We start from the raw sequence: 22,603 nt of genomic DNA on the forward strand, positions 1-22,603 counted from the left end.
TCTTCCAAACGAATGGTTGGCATGGGATCATCGTGTTCATCAAACCCGACAGCATGCAACTAGAAAATTCTAAAATAGATTTATTAAAAGACAAATGATTGGAGAAAGGCATGTTGGGAATGTGTTCATCGCAATCATATAGGTAGTCAAGCCAGCTGGGATGCAATCCAGTTTGCAACCTTTGATGATGAAACCAGATTTTTTTTTTTTTTTCCCCCAGAAATAAACAAGAAGCCACTCGAGATTGCAGAGTGGCAAACAAAGAAAATTAGGTCCCATGTCTGCTGCCTGGAACTCGGCACCAAAGCGTCAACAAAGCTCCTTATTTGCATGCCCCTCTTTGGATGATTTAGGATGCTTCGGATCCTGATGTGTTGTTCTATTGAAATGATTTTGATTGACCTCATTGGTATCAGACCTTCCACGGTTCGAAGTAAAGCTGCTTACTGTTGTTTTTGGCACTCCCCATCCACACATTTTTTTTTTCTTGAATACACCGACTGACTTGCCCGCTCCATATAATAGTCGCACAACACATTTATTTGTCTTAGGCACTTGTCAAAACCGGATTCTTTGGTAGGGGAGAAGAACTCAGGTTTTTCCACATCCAATTCACTCAATCATGCCTTTTATGGACGTTATTTGCTTCAAAAAGAAAGAAAAAAAACGGTCTCAACAAAATTACAATAATACTATTCTCATCAAGGTCCTGCTAAAATTAGAATTAACTTTCAAGATGAATGAAAGCTGGCCATGAATGAAATCATCGTTAACTCTTCAAGGTGTGCCCGATGCATAACCCTGAAAAGAATTGGATTTTTGGTTCACCAAAACAGAACTGATTCAAGCACAGTCTCCCCCCTCAGAGCTGTCAAAGCAGTGAGAAAAATACCAAAGACGCCGTCATCATCCATCATTTCAACATGTTAAGAAACACCTTACATTCTGTATATTTTAAGACGAAGCTCCACTGCAAATACCAAACAGATCTAACCGAATTACTGTCTCCACAATAATTCCCAAACTTCCGACTCAGAGTGATTTGCGCCGAGATCGATAACACTTGCTGTCATCACCAATTATGCAACCATGATCATCCTCATTGCTGTCATTATTGTCTGGCATGTAATTATATCATTAGCATCATCCTGATCATCATTGTCATAAAAATGACTCACGATGATACTCATTTAGGAATGCAAAGTAAATCATTTCTCGTGATTATGACGGGCATTTTATTGAATCGTTCTTGTGTCTCCCACTTATTCCCATTATTCCTTTATTAGACGTTGGTGATACATTATACCAATATATACTTTTACTATTATATTGATATGTGTGAAGCATGTATGTCCCAAAGCAGATCCTTTATGTAATCCCTAACACAGTACATGCGGAACAACATTGCTGCTGTGGCTGCTAGTGATTGACAAGTTTGGACAAAAAAAGACCAGTGGGGCCTGATTTATTTATTCATTTATTTTTAAAACAGAACATGGCCCAGTGGTCCAGTGGTTAGCATGTCTAGCTCACAGTGCAGAGGTTGTGGATTCGATCCCGGCTCCAGCCTCCCTGGGTGGAGTTTGCATGTTCTCCCTGGACCTGCTTGGGTTTTCTCCGGGTACTCCGGTTTCCTCCCACATGCCAAAAACATGGCATGGCATGCTGATTGAACATTCTAACTTGTCCCTCGGTGTGAGTGTGAGCGTGAATGGTGGTTTGTTTCTGTGTGCCCTGCGATCGGCTGGCAACCGGTTCACGGTGTCCCCCGCCTACTGCCCCAAGACGGCTGGGACAGGCTCCAGCACGCCCCGTGACCCTTGTGAGGATAAAACGGATCAGAAAATGGATGGATGGAAAACAGAACATGACTGAATAGAAACGCCTACAAAATAAAATCCGGTGAGGTTCAATTAATATAGAGCTGCATTTTAGTTCGTGATTGAATGAGGCAATCTTTTTTTCTCATATAAACGGCAGCATTTCAATCAAGCGTGGCCCCACTTTAGTCAACAAAAGCGTTCCCTCTGCTGTGAAGCTCCTGACGCTCAGTAGTGGCAACAACGTGTGTTGGGCTACGGATACAAGACACTGGTGCCATTCTTCTTTTTTTTTTTTTGCATTTAGCAAACCGTTATCGAATTGAAATTGAATTGTGGTGTGGGCAGGGAAATTGCGAGGAGAGTCCCTTCCCGAGAACGTTCATCACAGGTGACTTGACGATACACATTCTACTATTGTACTCTTTGTCTCGTTCACTATTGTTCTGATGCGTGTACGATGCTGCTATGGTGACAGTCACACTGCAGGGCTAGATGCCCGATTCAGACTTTTTTTTTTCGTTAAATCCGACCTCGTCGTTCACACTATAAAACCAATGCGCCTTCTAATGCGGAAAGCTATGCATCCCTGAAATAACACCGACATTGGTGAGGTATGGGTTAGATGAGTGTGACCTGAGTGTCATACGACAGTCGTATCAGACATATACGGAATTTAATCCATATGGGAAAGAGGCCTAGGTTGGATTTGAAAAAAAAAAATTCAAATTACACTCTTTATATTGACGTGAAAAAATTAGATACATGGCTCATTGGTCAAAACAATCCGAATTATATACAAATAGCCAAAATTGTGGTAATTTACAGCACATTTAAAGTGAAACTGCAAATTTGAGGATCATTTTCTGTGTTCCTTTATGGCGGACAACCGACAAAATGTCTGTCACATGCAACAGTAATCAATCTTTCCAGGTATTTTCTTTTTTTTTTCTGAAAGACTTTCTGCCTGGCTTAGAGAGAAAAAAAAAACTCCTTTAGCTCCGAGCTGTAAAGGACTTTGTTGGAGCATGCTCAGTATGTAAAAGCATTCCCTTATTCACACAAAGAATGAAAAGTATTCACTTGAAGAAGGGTGACAGAAACGCTTTAATGCCTTTCCTCACTTTCCCTGCCATCTTTACTAGGTGGGCCAAAGGAGGAAGTATAATCAAGGAGGTCTCCGGCGATACATACGAGGTGATCGTGGACCACTCCTTCTTCACAGAGCCGGTTTCCTGTGCAGTCACAAACCAACTCGGCAGTACCAACATTAGCCGTCATGTCGACGTCTACTGTGAGTGTTACCTTGAGAAAGTGTTTTTCTGTCAATTCAACGTCTGCTTTTCAGTCTGCCCGATTATACTGCCCGTGACTTTTGTTGAAACAGTCGGACCTCGCATGGCAGCAGAGCCTCAGTCCTTGCAGGTTGACCTTGGCTCGGATGCCGTCTTCAACTGTGCTTGGACGGGAAATCCGTCTCTTACCATAGTGTGGATGAAGAGGGGTTCTGGAGTGGTGAGTCTTATTATTTCCAAGTCAAGCACAATCTATTCCGGAATGCTCGGAAACGTCTCCATTTAATTTCAGTATGCACTTTTGTTCAATATAATCAATGAAATGGGTACAATCATAAAACTTCCTTCAATTTTAGCCCAGGCCGTGGCGGAAACGTGCTCCCTTCATCACTATTTCAGAACCCTCATGAAAATCAATAAATAAACAATGGTAACTGCACACTACTTTTATTCATTTGGAAACTGTTTGGACACCTTTAAGCAAAAATACTGTATATACCGGTAAATTCTTGGTATATTACCGCACCTCCTCCTGCTTCTCGACCCAAAAGTGCCCCTTGTCCTTTGCTTTTCGGGTTCGTGGCGGTACGGTGGACGGCCGAAAATCGCTTGGACATGTTAATGTTTTCAGATTAAAGCACAATGCATGCAGAGTTAGCTGTTGTGTGACGTCACATCCGACATTTCCCAAACATCCGAGTCAAATTGAAATCGTACAACTCCAGGGGTATTAGAGGTCCCACCGTGTCTGAAATTGAACTCGCTAATGTGTGTTCTATATTGTTGCCTATGACATCATCGTTGTTTTGTATAGGAGGGTGAAGTCACTCTTTGGTGACCTCCTTGAACATGCTATTTATAGGTTTGATCCCCACATTCCAACTCATTCCAGCTCCCTCTGTCACCATGGAGGGAAGCATGAACACCTTTATTCCACCGAGCTTAGAACCCAAATTGGATTTTAATAATTGAGAAGAGGTACCCGTCATAGTTTCCAGTCGTCCACGTGCAACAGTGCTCCCCCCACTGTCATTTTCCTTTATTTCTAATTCATATTTGGAAGCGTATTGTTAATTTTCATAACGTTTTATTTATATATTTTTTTCTTTTTTTTCCTCATATTTCCCACAGGTCCTGAGCAATGAGAATCTTCTAACACTGAAATCGGTGCGGCAGGAAGATGCTGGGAAGTACGTTTGCCGTGCTGTTGTCCCAAGAGTTGGCGCGGGGGAGAAGGAAGTTGCTCTCACCGTAAATGGTAAGATGTGTACAGTATTCCGACGTATGTCATTTAAAAGAAAATTCCAAACACATTAATTGCTGTTCTTAACATACCATATTTAACAATTTATGGTGTTCTTTTGCAGTCAACATACCTTTTGGAGCCATGGACAGAAAGTTCATTTAAGATTCTCTCTGTTTAAAAATAAATAAATAATAATAATAATAAATCTGGGTTTGGTATCACTGTAGTCAGGTGATTACTGGTCAAGACATAAATGAAGACAATTACAATTTCAAAGACGATCCACATGAGTCACATGAGTACACGTGGAGGCAGTTTTTATTTTATTTTATTTATTATAATTTTTTTTTTTTTTCGAGGCACTGACTGGCTAATGATTATTAGCCTTGGCGGGAGACCTGGCAACCCTCAAACAAATAACTTCATGAGTGCTACTTGATATTCTGGGAACACATCATTTGTGACACTGACTCTTGGGTGTCTCTTATTTGTCAAGTGGTCTATGCAAAAACAGTCCGGGATAATCATCAAACCGATGGGGAATTATGCCGCTGAAACAACAAGGTTGTTTCTTTTTAGAGGCATGCCGCATGTTGTGTACTTAACGCTGACAATGTTGCATTGTACATTTTGAGAGCTAACAAAAGAGTTTGCCTGGAAGCAACTCTGTGCTGATTTGGGGATGAAAATACATCAAGAAGAAAACGGGGTGTGTGAGGATTTTCCTTTTCAAAACCCAGACGTTAGCTTTGCATATCAGAAGGAATGGGCAAACAGAATTCCCCCCGTAGCACCGGATCAAAACCGGGACTTTCTATGAACCGCCTTGAATATGGTTGGAACTGAAGGCAAGAAGAGGCGTCATGACTAATTCCGTTGTTTTCACTTTATTGAAATCTACTAGCGGCCTTCCTTTGATAGCCTCAATAAATAAACAGAATACATGATGAGAAGAAGGAGAAAGCAGATGGATTGTTTTAATTAGGATTACAATGGAGCGCAACTCCAAGCGTCCTCGGGAACAACACAACAAGCAGCAGATTATTTTTACGTTGTCTTTGGCAACGTGTGCTCGAGCGAGATTTGAATGTGTTCTCGTACTTTTCTTCTAAGCTCTGCTGTTTACCTCCACCTTGCCTGAATTCTTCATTCAAAAGCCTCCCACGTTATTTATGCCCTCCTGAATAATTGACATTCATTTTCCCAAGCGCATGCGGCATTTCGAGGCTTTTTTTTTAGTTTGCGCCGAAGGTGAATCTGATTGTCCAACATGTCAAAGCGTCAACGTCATGCTTGTATGTACACAGTAGCTTTTGCATTGTGACCCTGTTGCCATTGTGGATAAGGGCAAGCTCCTCGGAACGGGCTTGAAACCTACTGTGGTATCTCCTTCAGTAACTCCGAGAACGGCACTTAAGATTCTTGGCAAAGAACAAAAAGAACAAACCCTTTCTCCTCACGTGACATGCATAAAAGTAAAAGTGTCATTGGACAAATAATATTAACATTCTGCTCCATATCGATTCTCAAGAGGGCTTATGAAATAAGCGAACGTAGTCAACACAAAAATGGCAGCTTCAGCTTCAGCTAGCGGAGCAAAGAGCGATTACCCTGTTATTTTGATGTGCCATGCACATGGGCCACCTATTCGCAAAGTTCCGGGAACATAACAGAGCGATGGTACCACGACAGTAACCAGAGTCAAGGGTGTCACGTTCAAATCTCTGACGCACATTCAAATGTCTTTATTGTTAGTTTTCCCTGCAGTGATCCCCCAAGCCCTTTAACGACTTCATTTAAATCGCATGTGTCATTCCGTCTATCTCGCTCCGCCGTGGCGCTCTGTGTTGCCAACTCCCACAGTGGCGGAGCGCATCGACACAAGGATTGCGGCTTTTCCCTGGGGAAGACTGTAATTTAATTATAATCAAACAGCTAGCAGGGGAGGCACTTTGCGTTTAAGTCACTAATGGATACATATTGCTTACTCTTCTCATACACTCACAATGAATTTGCTCCTCAGCACCTCAAATGACGTTACGTGATGCAAGGGTGACGATATCCATATATGTGATTATTTACATCCAACACAGTATGGACTGTAGTATACATTAGCATGTAGCATACGCCTTTGAGATTTTTATCAGTGATCTAAATAGACAGGAGAAACAGCATGCACACAAACGGAGAAAAAAAAAGGAGTCACAGAAATTCCAATCGTTATTAAACTTAAATATATGTGCCATCATTTCAAATACAGAGTAATCATCGTGGACGATATGTTTCGCAGAAGCGAAAACACAAACCAACAATAACAGTAACAGGAACAGAAACACTGACAGAAACAATGACCCGGCACTGAGGTGTCGGGCGGCGAGTCCTTCAAACAGAAAACTAATGACACAATGACCAACAGCTGTTGCAGCAGCAGCAGGAGGCGCCCTACAGTGCCACCTATCGGTCACAAACAGTTCCATGACAATATACTTCATTCATATTATATCAATGCGTGTTTATGGGATACTCTTTTTCTCACGGCTCAAACTCCGTAAGTCTGTAAATTAGTATGCATAATGACTCAAACAAGAATCTAAGATGAGAGAAAGCCTGTAATCACAACAAGGTAACAGGAGGTTTTCAGAACCCCAATACACCCCACAGAGCATCAGGCCAATATATACTGTATATACTGTATATATATATATATATATACATACAGTATATATATTATTTTTTTGCTCACCACACAACCATAAGCATTGGCCCAGAGGAACTGAACTCAATGTTCATCGTCACTTATCACTTATTAAACGTCACTATTTTAGGACAAAAGAGAGGTTGTCAGCTCTGCGCTGACAGCATCCTCTGACAAAAGATTCTCCCGTTCCTCCTTTGAAAAGAACGTGACCACCAGTGGCCATGTTTCAGACATGTTTCTGCTTCCGTCGCTGCTTTGTTCCCTCTTATTTCACAAGAACACAAGACAACTCAAAAACCAGTTGCAATTTAGTTTATTTTTTTTAATCCGCTTCAAAGAAAAAGCTGAGCTTTTATTCGGAGGGAAATGTAAGTGCTGGCAACTTTTGCAGAGGTTGTGTAATTAGATTGGAATGTCCACTCCACTGTCAATGTCTCCTCCAATGAGTGACAAATTGCACTCAACACTTTGATGACCTCCCCTGCTGAGAAAATGGATGTGGCATAGTGCCGCCCACTACCATAATCACAGTGGGGGTTTTTTGGGGTGGGGGGGGTTCAACATACAGACACACTTTCAACTTGAGTCACGGAGAAAAAGCTCCTCATTTGCAAGACAGATCCATAGAATAGATCCTTTATTTTACTAAGACCACAGGTCCTTTCGCAGCCTGCAAGCTATTGATCTCGCTCTGTTTACACGCTGCACTCTGAGAAATGACATGCATGTTTCATGTTCAAACAAACTCTTGCACATTTGTTACAGTAATCGGTCATTAAAGGCAAATGAGTGGAAAAACCAAAAAATAAATTTAAAAAAAGATAAGCTTGCAAAACAATTTCACTCAAGACAATAGCGGCATTCATTCTGTAGTCATCCAGTAGCATATCGACGCTGCATCAGGCAAAGTCTCATTAAAATGTTCATTCATTTTAACTCATTCAGTACCAGCCAATTCTCGACCAAGTCTGAAAAGACGTTTAAAAACGTCTTTGGGAGTGAATGAGTTAATAAGAGACAAGTAATAAACTGCAATTATTTATCAGTGTAGAGCTGGCGGAGAGTTTGGAGGAAGTCGGCAAGTGACGCGAGTTGTTCTCACTAATCGACAAGATGCCTTCTACGCCACCCTCTCAAAACACACATCTTTCACCTGAAACATCACAAGAGACTCACTAAATGTTTGATGATGTCCTTGCCTTGATGTTTATTGGAATAACCTCACACTTTTTATCAGCATGGAGAGGAGATGAAGGTGTCACTTGAGATTCTTTTGAAATACAAAACTTCTGCTTGGCACAAATGGAGGATTGGGGGGGGGGTTACCCAAATAGTTGTTGAATCATCCTCCAATCCCCCTAAAGAGCAGAATTATGCTGCTGTCAGACCCAACGCCAATCTATCCATTGTTGCGACGGAATTCCATAGAAAGTCAAAGCTGTTTGCACAGATAGGTGCGAAATGTGCCCCGGCGGCATGATTGAAATGTTTGAATCGACGTGCGGGTGGGGGGGACAGCACATTTCGTCAAGTTGAGAAATTTGTGGTTGTCAAGCCATAATTAGGTGGCCTCTTCGGGAAGAGAGATGCAGGACGAAGGGCCCGTCCCGATTCTTGGATTTTGAGGGAGGGAGAACAATTATGACTAAAAAACATCAGATGGATTATTATTATTATTAAATTTTCTGGACCTGAAACATGTTTGAAATGCTCTTCGAGCCTTTTTTAAGGTAATTTTTGCTAATTGAAACCGTTTCAGCAAAACAAAATCTGAGTAAAACAAACAAATATGGTCAAATATTAGAGGGGTTCTTCAACATAAATGCAACCCATTCATCGTTTCACACAAATTGGCTAAAAAAAAGAAATGATCAAAACTGCCCATCCAAAACGAATGAAACTAAAACATGTCTACCATGTTTTCTTGTATTGCACATGAATGAATCAGAAGAAAACAAACCAAGGGAGGAACTGAGTCAAGTGTGACAGTAACATATTTCATGAGTGTGGTCACCGTGGTGTGAACAGCCCCCAAAGCAAATGTATGCTTGTCCAGTCAGTCACTTGGGCAGAACGGCTCCTGTCAGACACCCTTCAAGATAAACCTGAATGGTATTAGGCTAACATTCAAGACACCTACAAACAGTGTGGGCTATGTTAAACCCAAACACACTGTCATTGAGCCCCTGACTTAATTTGAAGTCGACTCTGTGTATGAGTTGCAGGAGAGTAATATGACTTTTACATTTTTTTTCCTAAAATTCTGCTTCATAGGTCAAACCTCTGATAAAACACAGCAGGTTGTTTTCTACCTGCAATATGCAATATTTCTCCTTGTGTCTGCATTGTCCCGATTACAGCGTCACGTACCGTATCACAGCTGCCCGGCATGCTTTTTCTCGGTGGGAGAACTCAAACAAGCCATACATCAGAAGAAAACCCAACAACAACAAAACAAAAAGAGATTCAGAATGAGGTCTCATGCCCTTCATTCAGTCCCTGCATGTCCTTGGGTAGATAATACAATGGGACGAGACACTGCAATACATCTTTTCCATGGAGTCCTGACTTGCGGAACGCTTCATCAATCACAGTCTCATGAGAAGTTGGTTGGAACACATGAAAAGTTAGGCAACATACACCGAAAAGAAAATGGTGTGTTGAATTTGCTTCATTTTATTTTATCAAGTAGCTGCACAAAATGATCTGGATACAGATACATCTTTTGAAGTAAATGTATTGTCTACTTTAAAAAAAAAAAAGTTACGTAGTGTAATATTGCAACCACTTGACAAAATAGAGTGAATTCAACCCAAAAACTTTTTGTCAGTTTACAAACTGTCACTGAGTGTGTCACTGTGACGGCACTCCCAAAAAGTATTCCGTAACATTTAATAAAAGCATCCTTTTACATGTGGCCCGTATAATTTGTCTCCTGTCATTTTTGTTCTACTTTCTAACAGTGTAATGTGTTACTGTGCGTACTCAAACTATTTTATTATTTTTTTTTAATGAAAATACACAGGGCCACCCACCATTTCCAGCACTCAGACACAACAGGCCTTGCACGGGGAGAAAGGACAAATCAAATGTTTTATTCGAAGTACTCCACCTCCAGACCGCATTGTAAGTACCCTTTCCAATTTGTGTCCTATGTAGCACTCAAGCATAACCGTTTGTTACATCTTTGTAAGGGGAGGTAAAATGCTGAACAACATTGGAGTCTTACGTAACCATTTGTCACCACCGGAAAGGATTGGAACTGCTGTGTCTCGTTTGATTTACATGCGTGCTTTGTTAGCGAGGATCCAACCAAGATTTATGGATCTAATATAAACAGCTGCTCTCAAAGCTCTAATTATTAATGCGTCAGGCAAACGTGTGCGCACGCGTGAATGGGCATGCTTGTGTTTGTGTGTGTATTTGTGCATGCATATTTCAGGCAACAGGTTCTTAAAGGGAAAATAGTATTGGTAACTCAGAGAAAAAGAAAACAAGTGGACTATTGTCCATCAATAAGACAAGCGGCAGTTGCTGATTATTGGATTGTCTATCTTCGACACACTTCAAAATTGTAGCGCAGTTGTGATGTAACGTAATGTTTAAACTTTCATCCATCTGTGTATTATCCGAGCCGCTTATCCTCACGGGGGTTGCGGGTGTGCTGGAGCCTACCCAGTACGATTGTCCACGTTATCTCACACACGTATCCATTCACAGGCCTGGTCCTGGAAAGAGACGGTTTTGGAGTCCGGGACGTCTGGTCGCTACACCGTCGAGACGGTCACCACAGAGGAAGGCGTCATCTCCACACTGACCATGAGTAACATTGTGCCCGCTGACTTCCAGACCATTTACAACTGCACTGCATGGAACAGCTTTGGCTCAGACACTGAGATCATACGCCTGAAGGAACAAGGTGGGAGCCAAGGTCCGACAGGTTCCATCTTCCTCTTCTCCAATTCATGTGGATGTGGTGTCAGACGGTAGAAACAGAATTTGCGTGGTGTCTTGTGTGTGTTGTTGTCCGGAGCAAAGAATGACTGTGCTACGTGACGTTGTTTTGCACACTTGTCCTGTTTGGTTTGGTGAAGACAAATCTGGCACTCCAATTGTTTTGATACTTTGGTTGGGATCATCTGAAAAATGAATGGTGCTCAGCTTAGTCTCAGCTGAATACCACAAATTAGTCGCAATTAGCTTATCCTGCCGAGCAAGAGTATCCTGTCCGTGGATCCTGTATTACATATGCAACTGTGCCCGCAGAGTGACCCAAGACCAAATGGGTGCGTAATTTAGCTGTGCTAAATAAAGCATGACAGGTTTGGGTCTGTCGAAACGAAATTTAGCATTGAACATGTTCACGACATCATAGCTAGTTTGGAGCTATTCATTTTACCCGCATTAAACCTGAATAAGTACTGTTGTAAACGTAGCAAAAACACTGGAGCAATCTGCGATGAAGGAACGTTGGTGTTTTGCTCAAGGTCGCCGGTGTTCTTAGAGTTTATGCTCATCAAGGGAACCAGTCTTCATTCACGTGCCACAACTCTAACCACCCTTCTACAGCTGTCTCAGGAATCATGGCGGGAGGGTTGTACAACATCCCACAGAGATGTAAAATTGTTCCTTTCTTTCCTTCTTTCTTGGTTAAGAGAGCTTTTTAAAAATGAAAATCACCTCTCCCTGTTGACCTTTTCCACTTTACCACCGAGAAGGTTGTTTAGTCTTCCCACTTATCGCAAATGATAAATTATACTCTGCTTATGTGCTAGTGACATTGACCAATGGAGACATTAAGCAGCCTTTAATGGTGTAGGAAGAGCACTTGGTTGTTTGGCGTCAGTTTAAAATTGCAGGGAGGTCATAAATGTGGGAAACTCCGGCCCTCATTAAAGTGTTTGATGAGGACCTTTAATGCTGGAGATGTTTGCCCGCAGGTTTGAGATCTTGCTCGTCCTCCTGTGTGCTACTCGTCTGTGCAGACACACATAAGGACCGCTTTGGTTAAATCAATACACACTGGCACACAAGAGCCTTCTGGGAAATTAGTTTGTAATAAACAGTACAAGGGACAATACTAACAACGTCCCAAACCTTTGGAAGTTTACCACCACACAGAGAATAATTGTAATGATGGGACATTTCCGGGACTTGTCATTAATATTTAAGCAAGAATCCTATTTATCTTGGGACTGAAGCTCAAGATGGTGACAGTTAAAGTATGGAAATGAAGGCGGGATGCTGAAGGCCTTTTGTGTGTGTGTGTGTGTGTGTGTGTGTGTGTGTAGCATAATGTTAAAAAACAGTGTTCATAAAACAAAAAATAAATTAAAAATTACAATCTTGGCAATCCAAGTCGCAAAATTTGGAATCCAGTTCAAACCAATCCTCATATTGTGCCAGCATGTTGTTCAACAAAGGCTTACTTTTGAAGGGCTTACGTGACTACCTTTTTTGGATTTGAATCCCATCTGCACCCACTCCCCACTACCTACTCTGTTGCTCACATTCGTGGTTATTTTCATTTCACACTGAGTGGCAATTAATAACAGTTCACTTTTTTTTCCAAGAGTTTGATGATTTGGATATTCACAACCGTTAACCATATACGAACATTTTGACTGAAATCGCCGCTTGCACAGTTAATTGCGCTTTTATGAGGGATGTTTTTTGAAAGCCGTTTGCCACATTGAACTGTAAAATGGTATGTTTTTGCAATGGGAGATATTTGTACACAATTCCAGCTCCGGCCTCCCTGTGTGGAGTTTGCATGTTCTCCCCAGGCCTGTGCGGGTTTTCTCCGGGTACTCCGGTTTCCTCCCACATTTGAAAAACATGCATGGCAGGCTGATTGAACACTCCAAATTGTCCCTAGGTGTGAGTGTGGCGTGGATGGTTGTACGTCTCTGTGTGCCCTGCGATTGGCTGGCAACCGGTTCAGGGTGCCCCCCGCCTACTGCCCGATGACAGCTGGGAGACAGCTGGGATAGGCTCCGGCACCCGCCGTGACCCTTGTGAGGGCAAAGCGAATCGGAAAATGGATGGATGGATGAATATATGTACAGCTCACGTGGCTTGTCCGCATGTTTCCCACAAGGCTTTTTGTTGCAATAATTGATGAAATCTGTTCTAAAATGTAGAAAATGTCCGTGGTGTCTTCCTCTCCATACATTCTCGTCTGTGTGTTGTTCTTTGTAGAATCCCTCCCCGTGGCGGTGATCATCGGCATTGCCGTGGGAGCTTTTGTGGCCCTCATCGTCGTCATGGGCACCATCGGAGCATTCTGTTGTGCCCGCTCCCAGAGAAGTAAGTCGACTCGCCATCATCACGCCCATGCAAACGTGCATGCCAAAAGTGTCACGAGGTCCAAGCGACACACTTAAAATGTCCATTTCGTCTCATGGACCTTGTTTTTCCACGAAATCAAACAAAGGCTGCATTTGAAACAAAGACACACGCGTGACAGGAGCAAAACCGTCACAGATGACGAGATCCCTTCTTGATATGGACGTCTTGTTTGTGCTGCAAAGATTATACGCCAGATTGCACTAAGGACTCATTTCACGCAAACTCAGTCTGGCTGCGTCACATTTGAGGCTATTTGCATCAGGCGCTATGTTCACTGCCACCTACCCGTGTACCAAGTGACTCAGGTTTTGAGACAGTCGGCCACTGTCTCTTTCCAAGAAGCGAACAAACTGTGCTACTGGTCCCTTCAGCATGTCTATTGTCTGTATACTACAGAGGAAGCGCACCTGGTTATGCCCTCACTGCCCGTCTCCATCTGTGCTCACCAGAGAGAACTTGCAAGCAAAATTAAAACAGAAAGTAAGAATTTATCTGACAGTTATCATCAGCTTTGTCCCAAACACAATGAGCCACCGTGGAAGGTTGTGCGAGATTGCATATGTATGCGGGACGAGATAATCTTGTCTTGGCAGGAAACAAGTGATTAATAATTGTGTATTGTTCTTTTTTTTGGGGGGGGGGCTATCACAAACCTAGGGATGTCACTAAAATATTGCAAACCGCACTAGGGGGAAATTAGAATGTCAAGCAATACAAAATGGTGTTTATGCAAGCTTATTGAGATAAATGTGCCATCTGTTTTCTGACAGATCTGAAAGGAGTTGTGTCTGCGAAAAACGACATCCGGGTGGAGATTGTACACAAGGACCACAACGCCGCGAGGGAAAACGAAGAGCACGCCTCCATGAAACAACTGATGGTGAGTGTGAGTGTCACCATGTACTACTTTCCTTCCAATCCTGACTTCGTTGTCATCAATAGGATCCAGACAAAATGAGGTTTGATCGCTTTGCGTGGTCTTTCCAAGCTTAAGCTTAACATTAGCATAATGAATGCACTGTAACAGGCAAAGCTGTGGAATTCATTATTTTATGAGTAAGGACATAACAAAAAAAAAACATCTTGTCAAGGCTCTGAGGCTAAATTTATCGATATGATGTTACAGGCAATATTGTTTGCAGTGTTTATTCTGACTGACTAATCCTACAGTGGGTGTACTTGTATAGCTACATGCCTGCAAGACAGAAAGACGCTTTTGGAGCCATACCAGGACGAAGGTTTTTGTGCATGTTGCTCTAGGCTAGGGGTATTTGTAGGAAAGAGGGCTCTCACAAAAAGAATAAAATAACAAAAACAAAGAGTTAAGCCAAATTACAAAATTGCACTTTTGTCAAGAGAAAACTTTTCCAAGTCCAAATTACCTGCCAGCACTGAGTGAAGGTGTTCAACTCATACTAAAAAAGAAAAAGCGCAAAAATTCTGACTGTTCCGTCTGTGACGTTCTCTTGTACTTTGAACGGAAGAGTTTTCGCAGGCACTCAGACCGCTTGATTTTCATGCAGGTGGAACGTGGAGAGTTCCAGCAGGAGTCTGCTCTGAAGCAGCTGGAGGTTCTACAAGAGGAAGAGAAAGAGTATCAGCACATTAAGGTACAACTCTTGACCAACAACAGCATGGAGGCACCGAAAGAAGAAATGCTTTCATGTCAAACCTACTTTATATGTGATTTTTTTTTTCTTCTTATATGTCTATAAATTTCGTTTCGTGATTGGTCCTGCGGCAACATGTGTCCTTCAGGTCTAGTTTTAATAATCATATGGTGGTTCAATATATTTGCTCCTGACTGGCCCTTAATATGAGAAAGAGGATTCATTTCATTAAGATATATGACATTGATTTGGTTGGATTACTTCCCAAAGCATCGTGGCAGTTGTGGGTATTAATTAACCTGATGTTCCTCTTTAACTAGCATTCTTCTGCTTCTAAATTATATTTCATATCCCACCCAGATTAAACTCATTTATCATTCGTTTTATTTCAAAAGAAATGCTTCACGGACATTGTAAGTGACCTATTATGGCATAGGTGTCAAACTCAGGTCCTGGAGGGCCGCTGTCCTGCATGTTTTGCAAGTCTCCCTGTTGCAACACACCGGATTCAAATGATCAGATCATCAGCAACCTCTGCGCAAGCCTGACATTGAACTTGTTTCATTTGAATCAGGTGTGTTGCAATAGGCAGACTTGGAAAACATGCAGCACAGCGGCCCTCCAGGACCTGAGTTTGACACCTATGTATTATGGGATTGATACAAAAAAAAACTGTCACGATACTCGGATAAAGAGATGACGTGCGGCTCATGATAGCCCTGGATTTTTATTTCCATCACACCGGAATTGTCCGGCCCCTTTGCAACCCAGGCAAGAGTATTTTAACATTGTTGCAATGTTTTCGCAATTCACACAATAATGTGCAATATCTTCAGCCAAGTAACAACATACAAGAATGCTAAATGTCGAAATTAGATAGCTGAGTGTCACTTCAAGTTCACCTGGTTTGATGTCATGATGCTCCTGCACATATGGGACGAGTTGTAAAGACAGAAGTGCGATTGGATACAACCAAAGCTGTCTTCACTCAAAGTATTGCAATCAATGTCTTGTTGCTGTTTTGTAGCCGTTCATCCAATTTACATACTGATGAGCAGACATGAATGAATGAGTCCGTGCTAAAGGAGGCACCTGGCATTCAAGTTCTCCTTTAGTGCACTACTCCTGCAGAATTGATCTACAAAAGATTTGGCAGACTGTGCAGGTTCTTGGATGTGTGTGTGTTTTTATTTTTTTTTGGGGGGGGTGGCTTATCTTTTTACTGCTTCTTCAGTCAGTTTGCTGATTCATGGGCCACTTTATGGCTTGATACCTTGTAAAATGTTTCCAGGCAAACCTTTATTTACTTATGTATGTGTGTGTGTGTGTATATACTGTATATATATATATATATATATATATATACAGTATATCAAATGTTTATTTTATTTTTTTACCTCAAGAGCAAAATCACTTTTCAAAACATTTTTGTATTCGCGTTAAACATCAACGATATCTCAATAAATTTACATTGTCGGTACAAGGGAGCATATGCTTTGTAAATGCTGTGTGTGTGTGGTGCCTTAAAATCCTGTTGTTTTTTTTTCTTCTAGTCACATGTACGTCATAAAATGTTTCATTTGTAGAATGCGTCCTTTCTGTTTGAAACAAACGTGTTCTAATTGTGTTTGTATGGGTTCTCTGTTGCATTAAGTCAGCTGGGATCTGTTCCAGCTTCCCTGTAATCTTGAACGGGATGTGCAGTACAGAAAATGGATGAATGGCCCCCCTCAAATCCCCCCCCCCCCCCCACTCCTTTACTTTTCATCTAAATGCATCCGTAAATCAACTTGGACAGATTTCTTCAGTAGGCGTTTATTCTTGAAGATAAATTCCCTCGTAACAATTTTCAAACATGATGTGACCAGTCTGTTGCTGCAAGCAAGTGGCACAGAAGAGCAACATTTAATTGTCTCCTAACGGCTACATCCCGTAGGGAATGCCAAGATAGTCACTGCAGCTTCCCAGTGGTTGCCGGTGTGGCCTTTGCAGAATTTGCAGACTCCCAAGAGTTTTGGCCGAGACTCCCCGGTGTGTTTTTGCCATATTTACCTGCTTTCTTGTTTTTCTTCGGGGCTAGCATTTTATTTTTCTCCCACAACGCTTAATGGCAACAGGCGTGAAGGCCAAGCGCGTCCTGAATTAGCGCTAAAGGACAGAGGCAAACAATCCCCCTTGTCCGCCGTCTGATGCCGACATGCCTAACAAGTGAGCCACCTCGCGGTGGCTTGCTCTCATTTACCCCATTAATGAACGCACTTCTCTTGGGATTTGCCTATCACTAGGTTTGTCATTCACATCCGCTCGCATGAGGGAAACACACATGCACGTCTGTGCCCCTAACTGGACCCTTAGTGACAGCGCGGCGCCCGCAGCCGAGTGCACCAACGATGGCACCACTGCAGGCACAAAAGCCGTTTTAGTGCGAGGCCCGCTTGATTTTACAGACACCGCACGGTGTTTGGCTCCAATTAAAACGGGTGTATGATTGAACTCGGCGGTGACACATTGCGTAGCAAACTGTGAATCATCAGGCCGGCTTAATTAGCGACAAGCATGATTTTAAGGTTAGAATGGGGCTGACTAAATCCCGATGATTCACATTGCTGCGTGTGTCCTCATTTATTTGCCCTCTTGAATGGTAATTACAATGCGCTTGACCGCCGCTTCTGTTGAGCTTTGAGGAGACAACAATTAAGCACACACACTCTTAAAAAAAAGTGCTTCTACTTTATGTTCCCCATGTAAGTTGCTTTGACAGCTACCCTACATCAGAAACATTTACATGCCGCTTCCCTTTCCCAATAGGACCCCACGAATGGCTACTACAGCGTCAACACCTTCAAGGAGCACCCGACACCAACCGTAGCGGGGAACCAGTCCGCCGATGGGAGGAATCCGACAAACGCAAGCACCCTGGGCAAGCAGCGGGTACCAACGGGCATGTCCTTCACCAACATCTACTCCACGCTGGGAGCGGGCCCCAATCGTCTGTATGACTACAGCCAACGCTTTGTGTTGGGCATGGGCAGCAGCTCCATTGAGCTGTGCGAGCGGGAGTTCCAACGTGGCTCGTTAAGCGATTCCAGTTCGTTCATCGACACGCAGTGCGACAGCAGCGTCAGCAGCTACAGCAAGCCGGACGGCTACGTGCAGTTTGACAAAGACAGCAAGGCGTCGGCTTCCTCGTCGTCCCACTACTCCCAGTCCTCATCGCAGAACTCAGACCTTACCCGGCCCCTCCAGAAGCGCATGCAAACCCATGTCTGACAGTCAGGATGGGAGGGAGTGCGTTGAAACAGGGTGCGAACCAGCCTTCGGTGTGAAACCGTGTGTTCTTGTGAAGGTGCAGAAGACGGTTGGCTTGATCACGTGAAGACTTCCGTTCAGACTTCTGTCCTCGAATGTGGGTCAAGAAGCCGTATACTGCCTGCCCTGTTGTTTCATCACACGTTCTTTCTTGTCTTTTTTTTTCGTAATCTTGAGTCGTGCCACAGGAGCTATGTTTGCCAATACAGAGACAGCCCAAACATGGAGTTTGAACTGACATACCACGTGGAATTTTTCGGCTGATTAATGGAAAGTGAGACCGCAAGGTTTTGTTTGATAATCTGCTCCGTTTTCAAATAGAGTATTTAAAGATTGTCATTCTTGAAAAAAAAAAAGGCATCATTCATACCGGTGTTGGAGAGAAAGAGTACAAGTGGGAGCGACTTTCCCGCTGCTCTTTCACGTACTGCAGTTTCAAGCACAATCACTGCAATGTGCACGAGGTTTTTTCGGTGTTGCAGTACACCCATCACCGGCCCCCTACCTCGGCCTGTTGCTACTTCTCTCCTGCCAAGGTTTGCCAAGGTGGATTGGCGCTCTGATGAAAGATGATCAGTGTACATATTGTATATGACTGTAAATTATTTTCTGGATCTGAAAGAGACAACAATATTTCTCATCGTCCCAAAAAAAACGTATATCGACTTTGCCTTGAGGACTATTTGAAGTGGTGTCAAAAGTGCTGACGAAGCAAGATAGGCTTATTGTATATCAATCTCCTCTGTAGAAGTGGCGTGGCGTTTTCTATGGTGGAACCAAAACGCAGCCTGTAAACTAACTCGTGCTGCATCAGAAATTATCAGCCATACATGTTGAATGAAATGTAAACATATTGTAATATTGATTCTTATTTTTGTGGTTATATTGCTGTGCGTAGTGAGTGTTACTGATGGAACAGGAACTGGACGCTAAGATACTACTGCCTATCAAGGGAGACACGTTCTCCAAAGTCATCTTTCTTGAGTTTACATTTAAGGAATCTTTTTTTTTTTTTTTTTACCTCCACTAACATGGTTATTTTCATCGACCTACCTACCCGACTTTGATTTTTAATATTTATTTTATTTCATTTTATTGTCGTCACACTAAAATAAATAAATAAATAGACTGATTTGTGAAATTGCAAAGTGAAATCTAAAAATCTAACTTTTAACTGAAAAAGTGCTCAATTGTGTTGGTTATCGTGAAATGTGTAAGTCACTGCAATATGTAATATACACGACTCACAAAATGATTTGGCTTTCAGGTGAAATGTATGGAAAAAGTTCATATCATGAAAGTAGGACATTGAAGTAGAAGGATGCACTGGTTAATTTCCTCACCTCAAGTAATTCACTGCAACAAAAGTTAACAGCAATGGTGAGTACGCCACAACAAAAAATGTCAACGTCTGCAGAATTCGTCATGTGCCCTTGAGCATGTCGACTTATTGTCTGTTGAGGCATGGCATCCCATTCTCCTTGAACGGCAGCCCTCAGGGCATTGAGGTTCTGGAGTGCAGAGTTTCGAGCTTCTACACGGCGACTCAGATGATCCCACAGGTTTTCAATAGGAATCAGATCTGGAGAAAGTGCAGACCAATCTATTTGAGGGACACCGCTCTTCAACAGCCGCTCCCTGACGATGTGACCTTTATGAGCTGGAGCGTTGCCGTCCATGAAGATGAAATTAGGCCCGTGTTGTTCGTGTAGGAGCATAATTACTGGATTCATAATGTTATTCAGGTAGTATGGGTTTGTCACTGTACCATTCAAAAAGTGCTGAGCGGTTCTGTACCGTCTGGACACACCTGCCCGGAGCACTCTCCTTGACGTCTACAACATTGTTAGCAGCCATCATTTCTGCTCAACGTGAATCGACTTTCATCAGAGAATAGCACTGATAGCACTGGTCCCCTTGTCGTTTGTCCCTGCTCCCCGGCCCAAGCAAGACGATGACGCCTGTGCCCGGTGTTGTGGTCAGGTACCCTTGCAGGTCATCTAGTATGCAGACCACAAAGCACACAAACCACTACAACAACTTGTAATATTAAGCCCTTCTTTTTGAACTTGTTTTGGGGGTTTTTTTGGTTCTTCTTAAACACATATCCCAAAAGAACAACAGTCATAAAAAATATATAGTGCAAGGGCATGCCGCTGAGTTAAGGCTTATCAAACTTAAGCTAAAAAAACGGACAACATATTGTTATTCAAAAATACATATCGAAAAAACCCCAGAATACTCCAAAACTTTACATTTGCCGAAAGCAAGGTTTTTTTTTTTTAATTGTTCATTCTGACTGTGCTTCATTTATTTATCTGCTTGTTTTTCATAGGCAGGAAAAAAAAATGGCCTAAAATGTGCCGGTCTTGCCTGAGTTTCCCTCAGGCATTCTTTCCCAGAGGGCCTTGCATTACTCAGTCTGAATGAAGATGCAGTGCTGCATCATGGCAATCTTAATGTTACCGCACGGTTGCATTATGCCTTCATTTTCGGAATAAATTTGGCGGGGAATTTTCTCATATTGCCACGCACATAAACAACACACGCGTATACAGTAACCCAGTTGTCTTTGTCAATGGGGCTTCTGTAACGCCCCCCCCCCCCCCACCCCACCACCACCCCCAGCAAACAAAGCATCTTCCTGGTTGAAAGAACAGGCTGAGTGCACAGCAAAGTGATAAATATTTGATAGGCCAACCATCTCTCCCAATTCCACCGTCCCATGGCCACAGACACACTGGCCTTGAATGCACCACTAAGAGAGTCAAAGCCCATGCGTCCCGTTCACCTGTAGACACCTCGCTGGCTGCTGCTTTGTGTTTGTCTGACATCAAGCAGCGCGCAGATATGAGGGCATAACAGATGAATAAACACAAAGACCCAGAACACTTACAAGGGAGTGGGGGGGGGGGGGGGGCTGCCCTGTTCCAATGGGAGAAACAAGAGCAAAGTGATATATATTTCAAGAGATGCCAAAGTTGAGCTTGAGCCTGTGCTAGACTACACAAAATTGGATGGGAAGCCTTCCAGAAAGAGACAAGGCCACCGGTTACTTGTTTACTGCCTCAAATGTGTTTCTAGGTGTTGAGCAAAGTCCATAAAGGAGCATCAGTCCATGAGCCTGCCAATTTGTATGTACAATGCTTTCCATGGTGGAAGACATAAAGGAAAAGTGCCATTTGAAATGTAGAGCTTGTCATCATAATTACTTCCTCAGTGTGTAATTGCTTTTTGCAATTTCTATTTCACTTTCAGTACATTTTTCGTTGGTTTAAAAAACAAGAAAAAAATGTGTGTACAAGAACCAAAATACGTGGAGCCAACATCGTTTTGGACAGGCCCAGCAGGGATGACCATGGTTCAGTATACAGGGCAGCATATAATCTACACTAGGTCACGGAACAACTGCAACATATTTGTAATTCAGATGAGAACATTTCTTGTTCTGAAAGCATCTTCATTTGCAAACACTACGTGAACTTGGTTTGGAATGGTGAACCAGGGGAATTGTGGAAATGAAACGTCAACATGTAAATTCGTTGGGATTGTCTTCAGTCAGTGGGCCTGCCTGGATGTATGGAATAGAAGAGAGAAAAAAAAGTATTTTAACTGTACTGGCCTGTAAATCTATGATGCTTTTGCTCTGTATATTTGGGGAGTAAAGACAATGTTTCCATTTATTTTGGTCTAAATGTTTTCAGTGAAAGTGACACCATTTCCAAATAAATGCTGGGTGGTATTTAAATATGTATTTATTCTGTGCACATTTGGAGTTTTTTTGTTCCCCAGACACACTAATTTATTCAGGTCATTCAAGGCTAACTGTAATACTCCAGGCAGGGAACATTGTCAAAATATAAATACAGTATTTACATGAACGAGCTCAAACGAGCAGTGTGTCTCACATTTTCCACAATGTCAAATCAAACTGACATTGCTCCATGATTTCAGCTCCAACCAGTCAGTGACTAATTCATTGACAATTAGTTTCCGTCAGTTAGTATTTGAAAATGACTGCTGCCTCTTTCAAATGTCACACATCGCTACTTTTGACGTCATGTTTGGCTCCCCGATATGTATTTATGACGAGCAAAATATTCATTTCGATGCAAAAACAGCTGTGCAAACCCTAAATGGGAAAGTGCAAGACTCCCTTTTAATCTTACTAATGAATTCATTTCAAATACATTGTGGTGGTGCATACTGAAAAGATAAACTCAGCACTTGTCCCAGTACATCTCGAGCTAACTGTAATAAGGTATGTACGTAAT

The 22,603-nt window shown here is 42.4% G+C and overlaps 1 protein-coding gene across 7 annotated transcripts in view; it reads left to right on the top strand.

Moving 5' to 3' along the window:
* kirrel3b (kirre like nephrin family adhesion molecule 3b) overlaps positions 1–22,083 on the top strand; it is a 136,268-nt gene extending 114,185 nt beyond the window's left edge. The window contains exons 8-17 of one of the 7 annotated variants that reach the window (XM_086125802.1): positions 2,966–3,114; positions 3,208–3,335; positions 4,247–4,373; positions 10,085–10,185; positions 10,780–10,990; positions 13,261–13,368; positions 13,807–13,890; positions 14,181–14,296; positions 14,934–15,020; positions 17,829–22,083. In XM_086125802.1, the coding sequence (XP_085981928.1) occupies positions 2,966–3,114; positions 3,208–3,335; positions 4,247–4,373; positions 10,085–10,185; positions 10,780–10,990; positions 13,261–13,368; positions 13,807–13,890; positions 14,181–14,296; positions 14,934–15,020; positions 17,829–18,290 (1,573 nt within the window). In that variant the 3' untranslated portion in view covers positions 18,291–22,083. The remainder of the gene's footprint in view (positions 1–2,965; positions 3,115–3,207; positions 3,336–4,246; positions 4,374–10,084; positions 10,186–10,779; positions 10,991–13,260; positions 13,369–13,806; positions 13,891–14,180; positions 14,297–14,933; positions 15,021–17,828) is intronic. The other 6 variants (XM_086125803.1, XM_086125804.1, XM_086125805.1 and 3 more) reach the window with 6 other exon arrangements.
* Positions 22,084–22,603: the final 520 nt, after the last annotated feature.

Source organism: Hippocampus guttulatus, chromosome 12 (genome assembly GCF_054856545.1).
Source record: "Hippocampus guttulatus isolate MCC_2025c chromosome 12, RoL_Hgut_1.0, whole genome shotgun sequence".
Taxonomy (NCBI): domain Eukaryota; kingdom Metazoa; phylum Chordata; class Actinopteri; order Syngnathiformes; family Syngnathidae; genus Hippocampus; species Hippocampus guttulatus.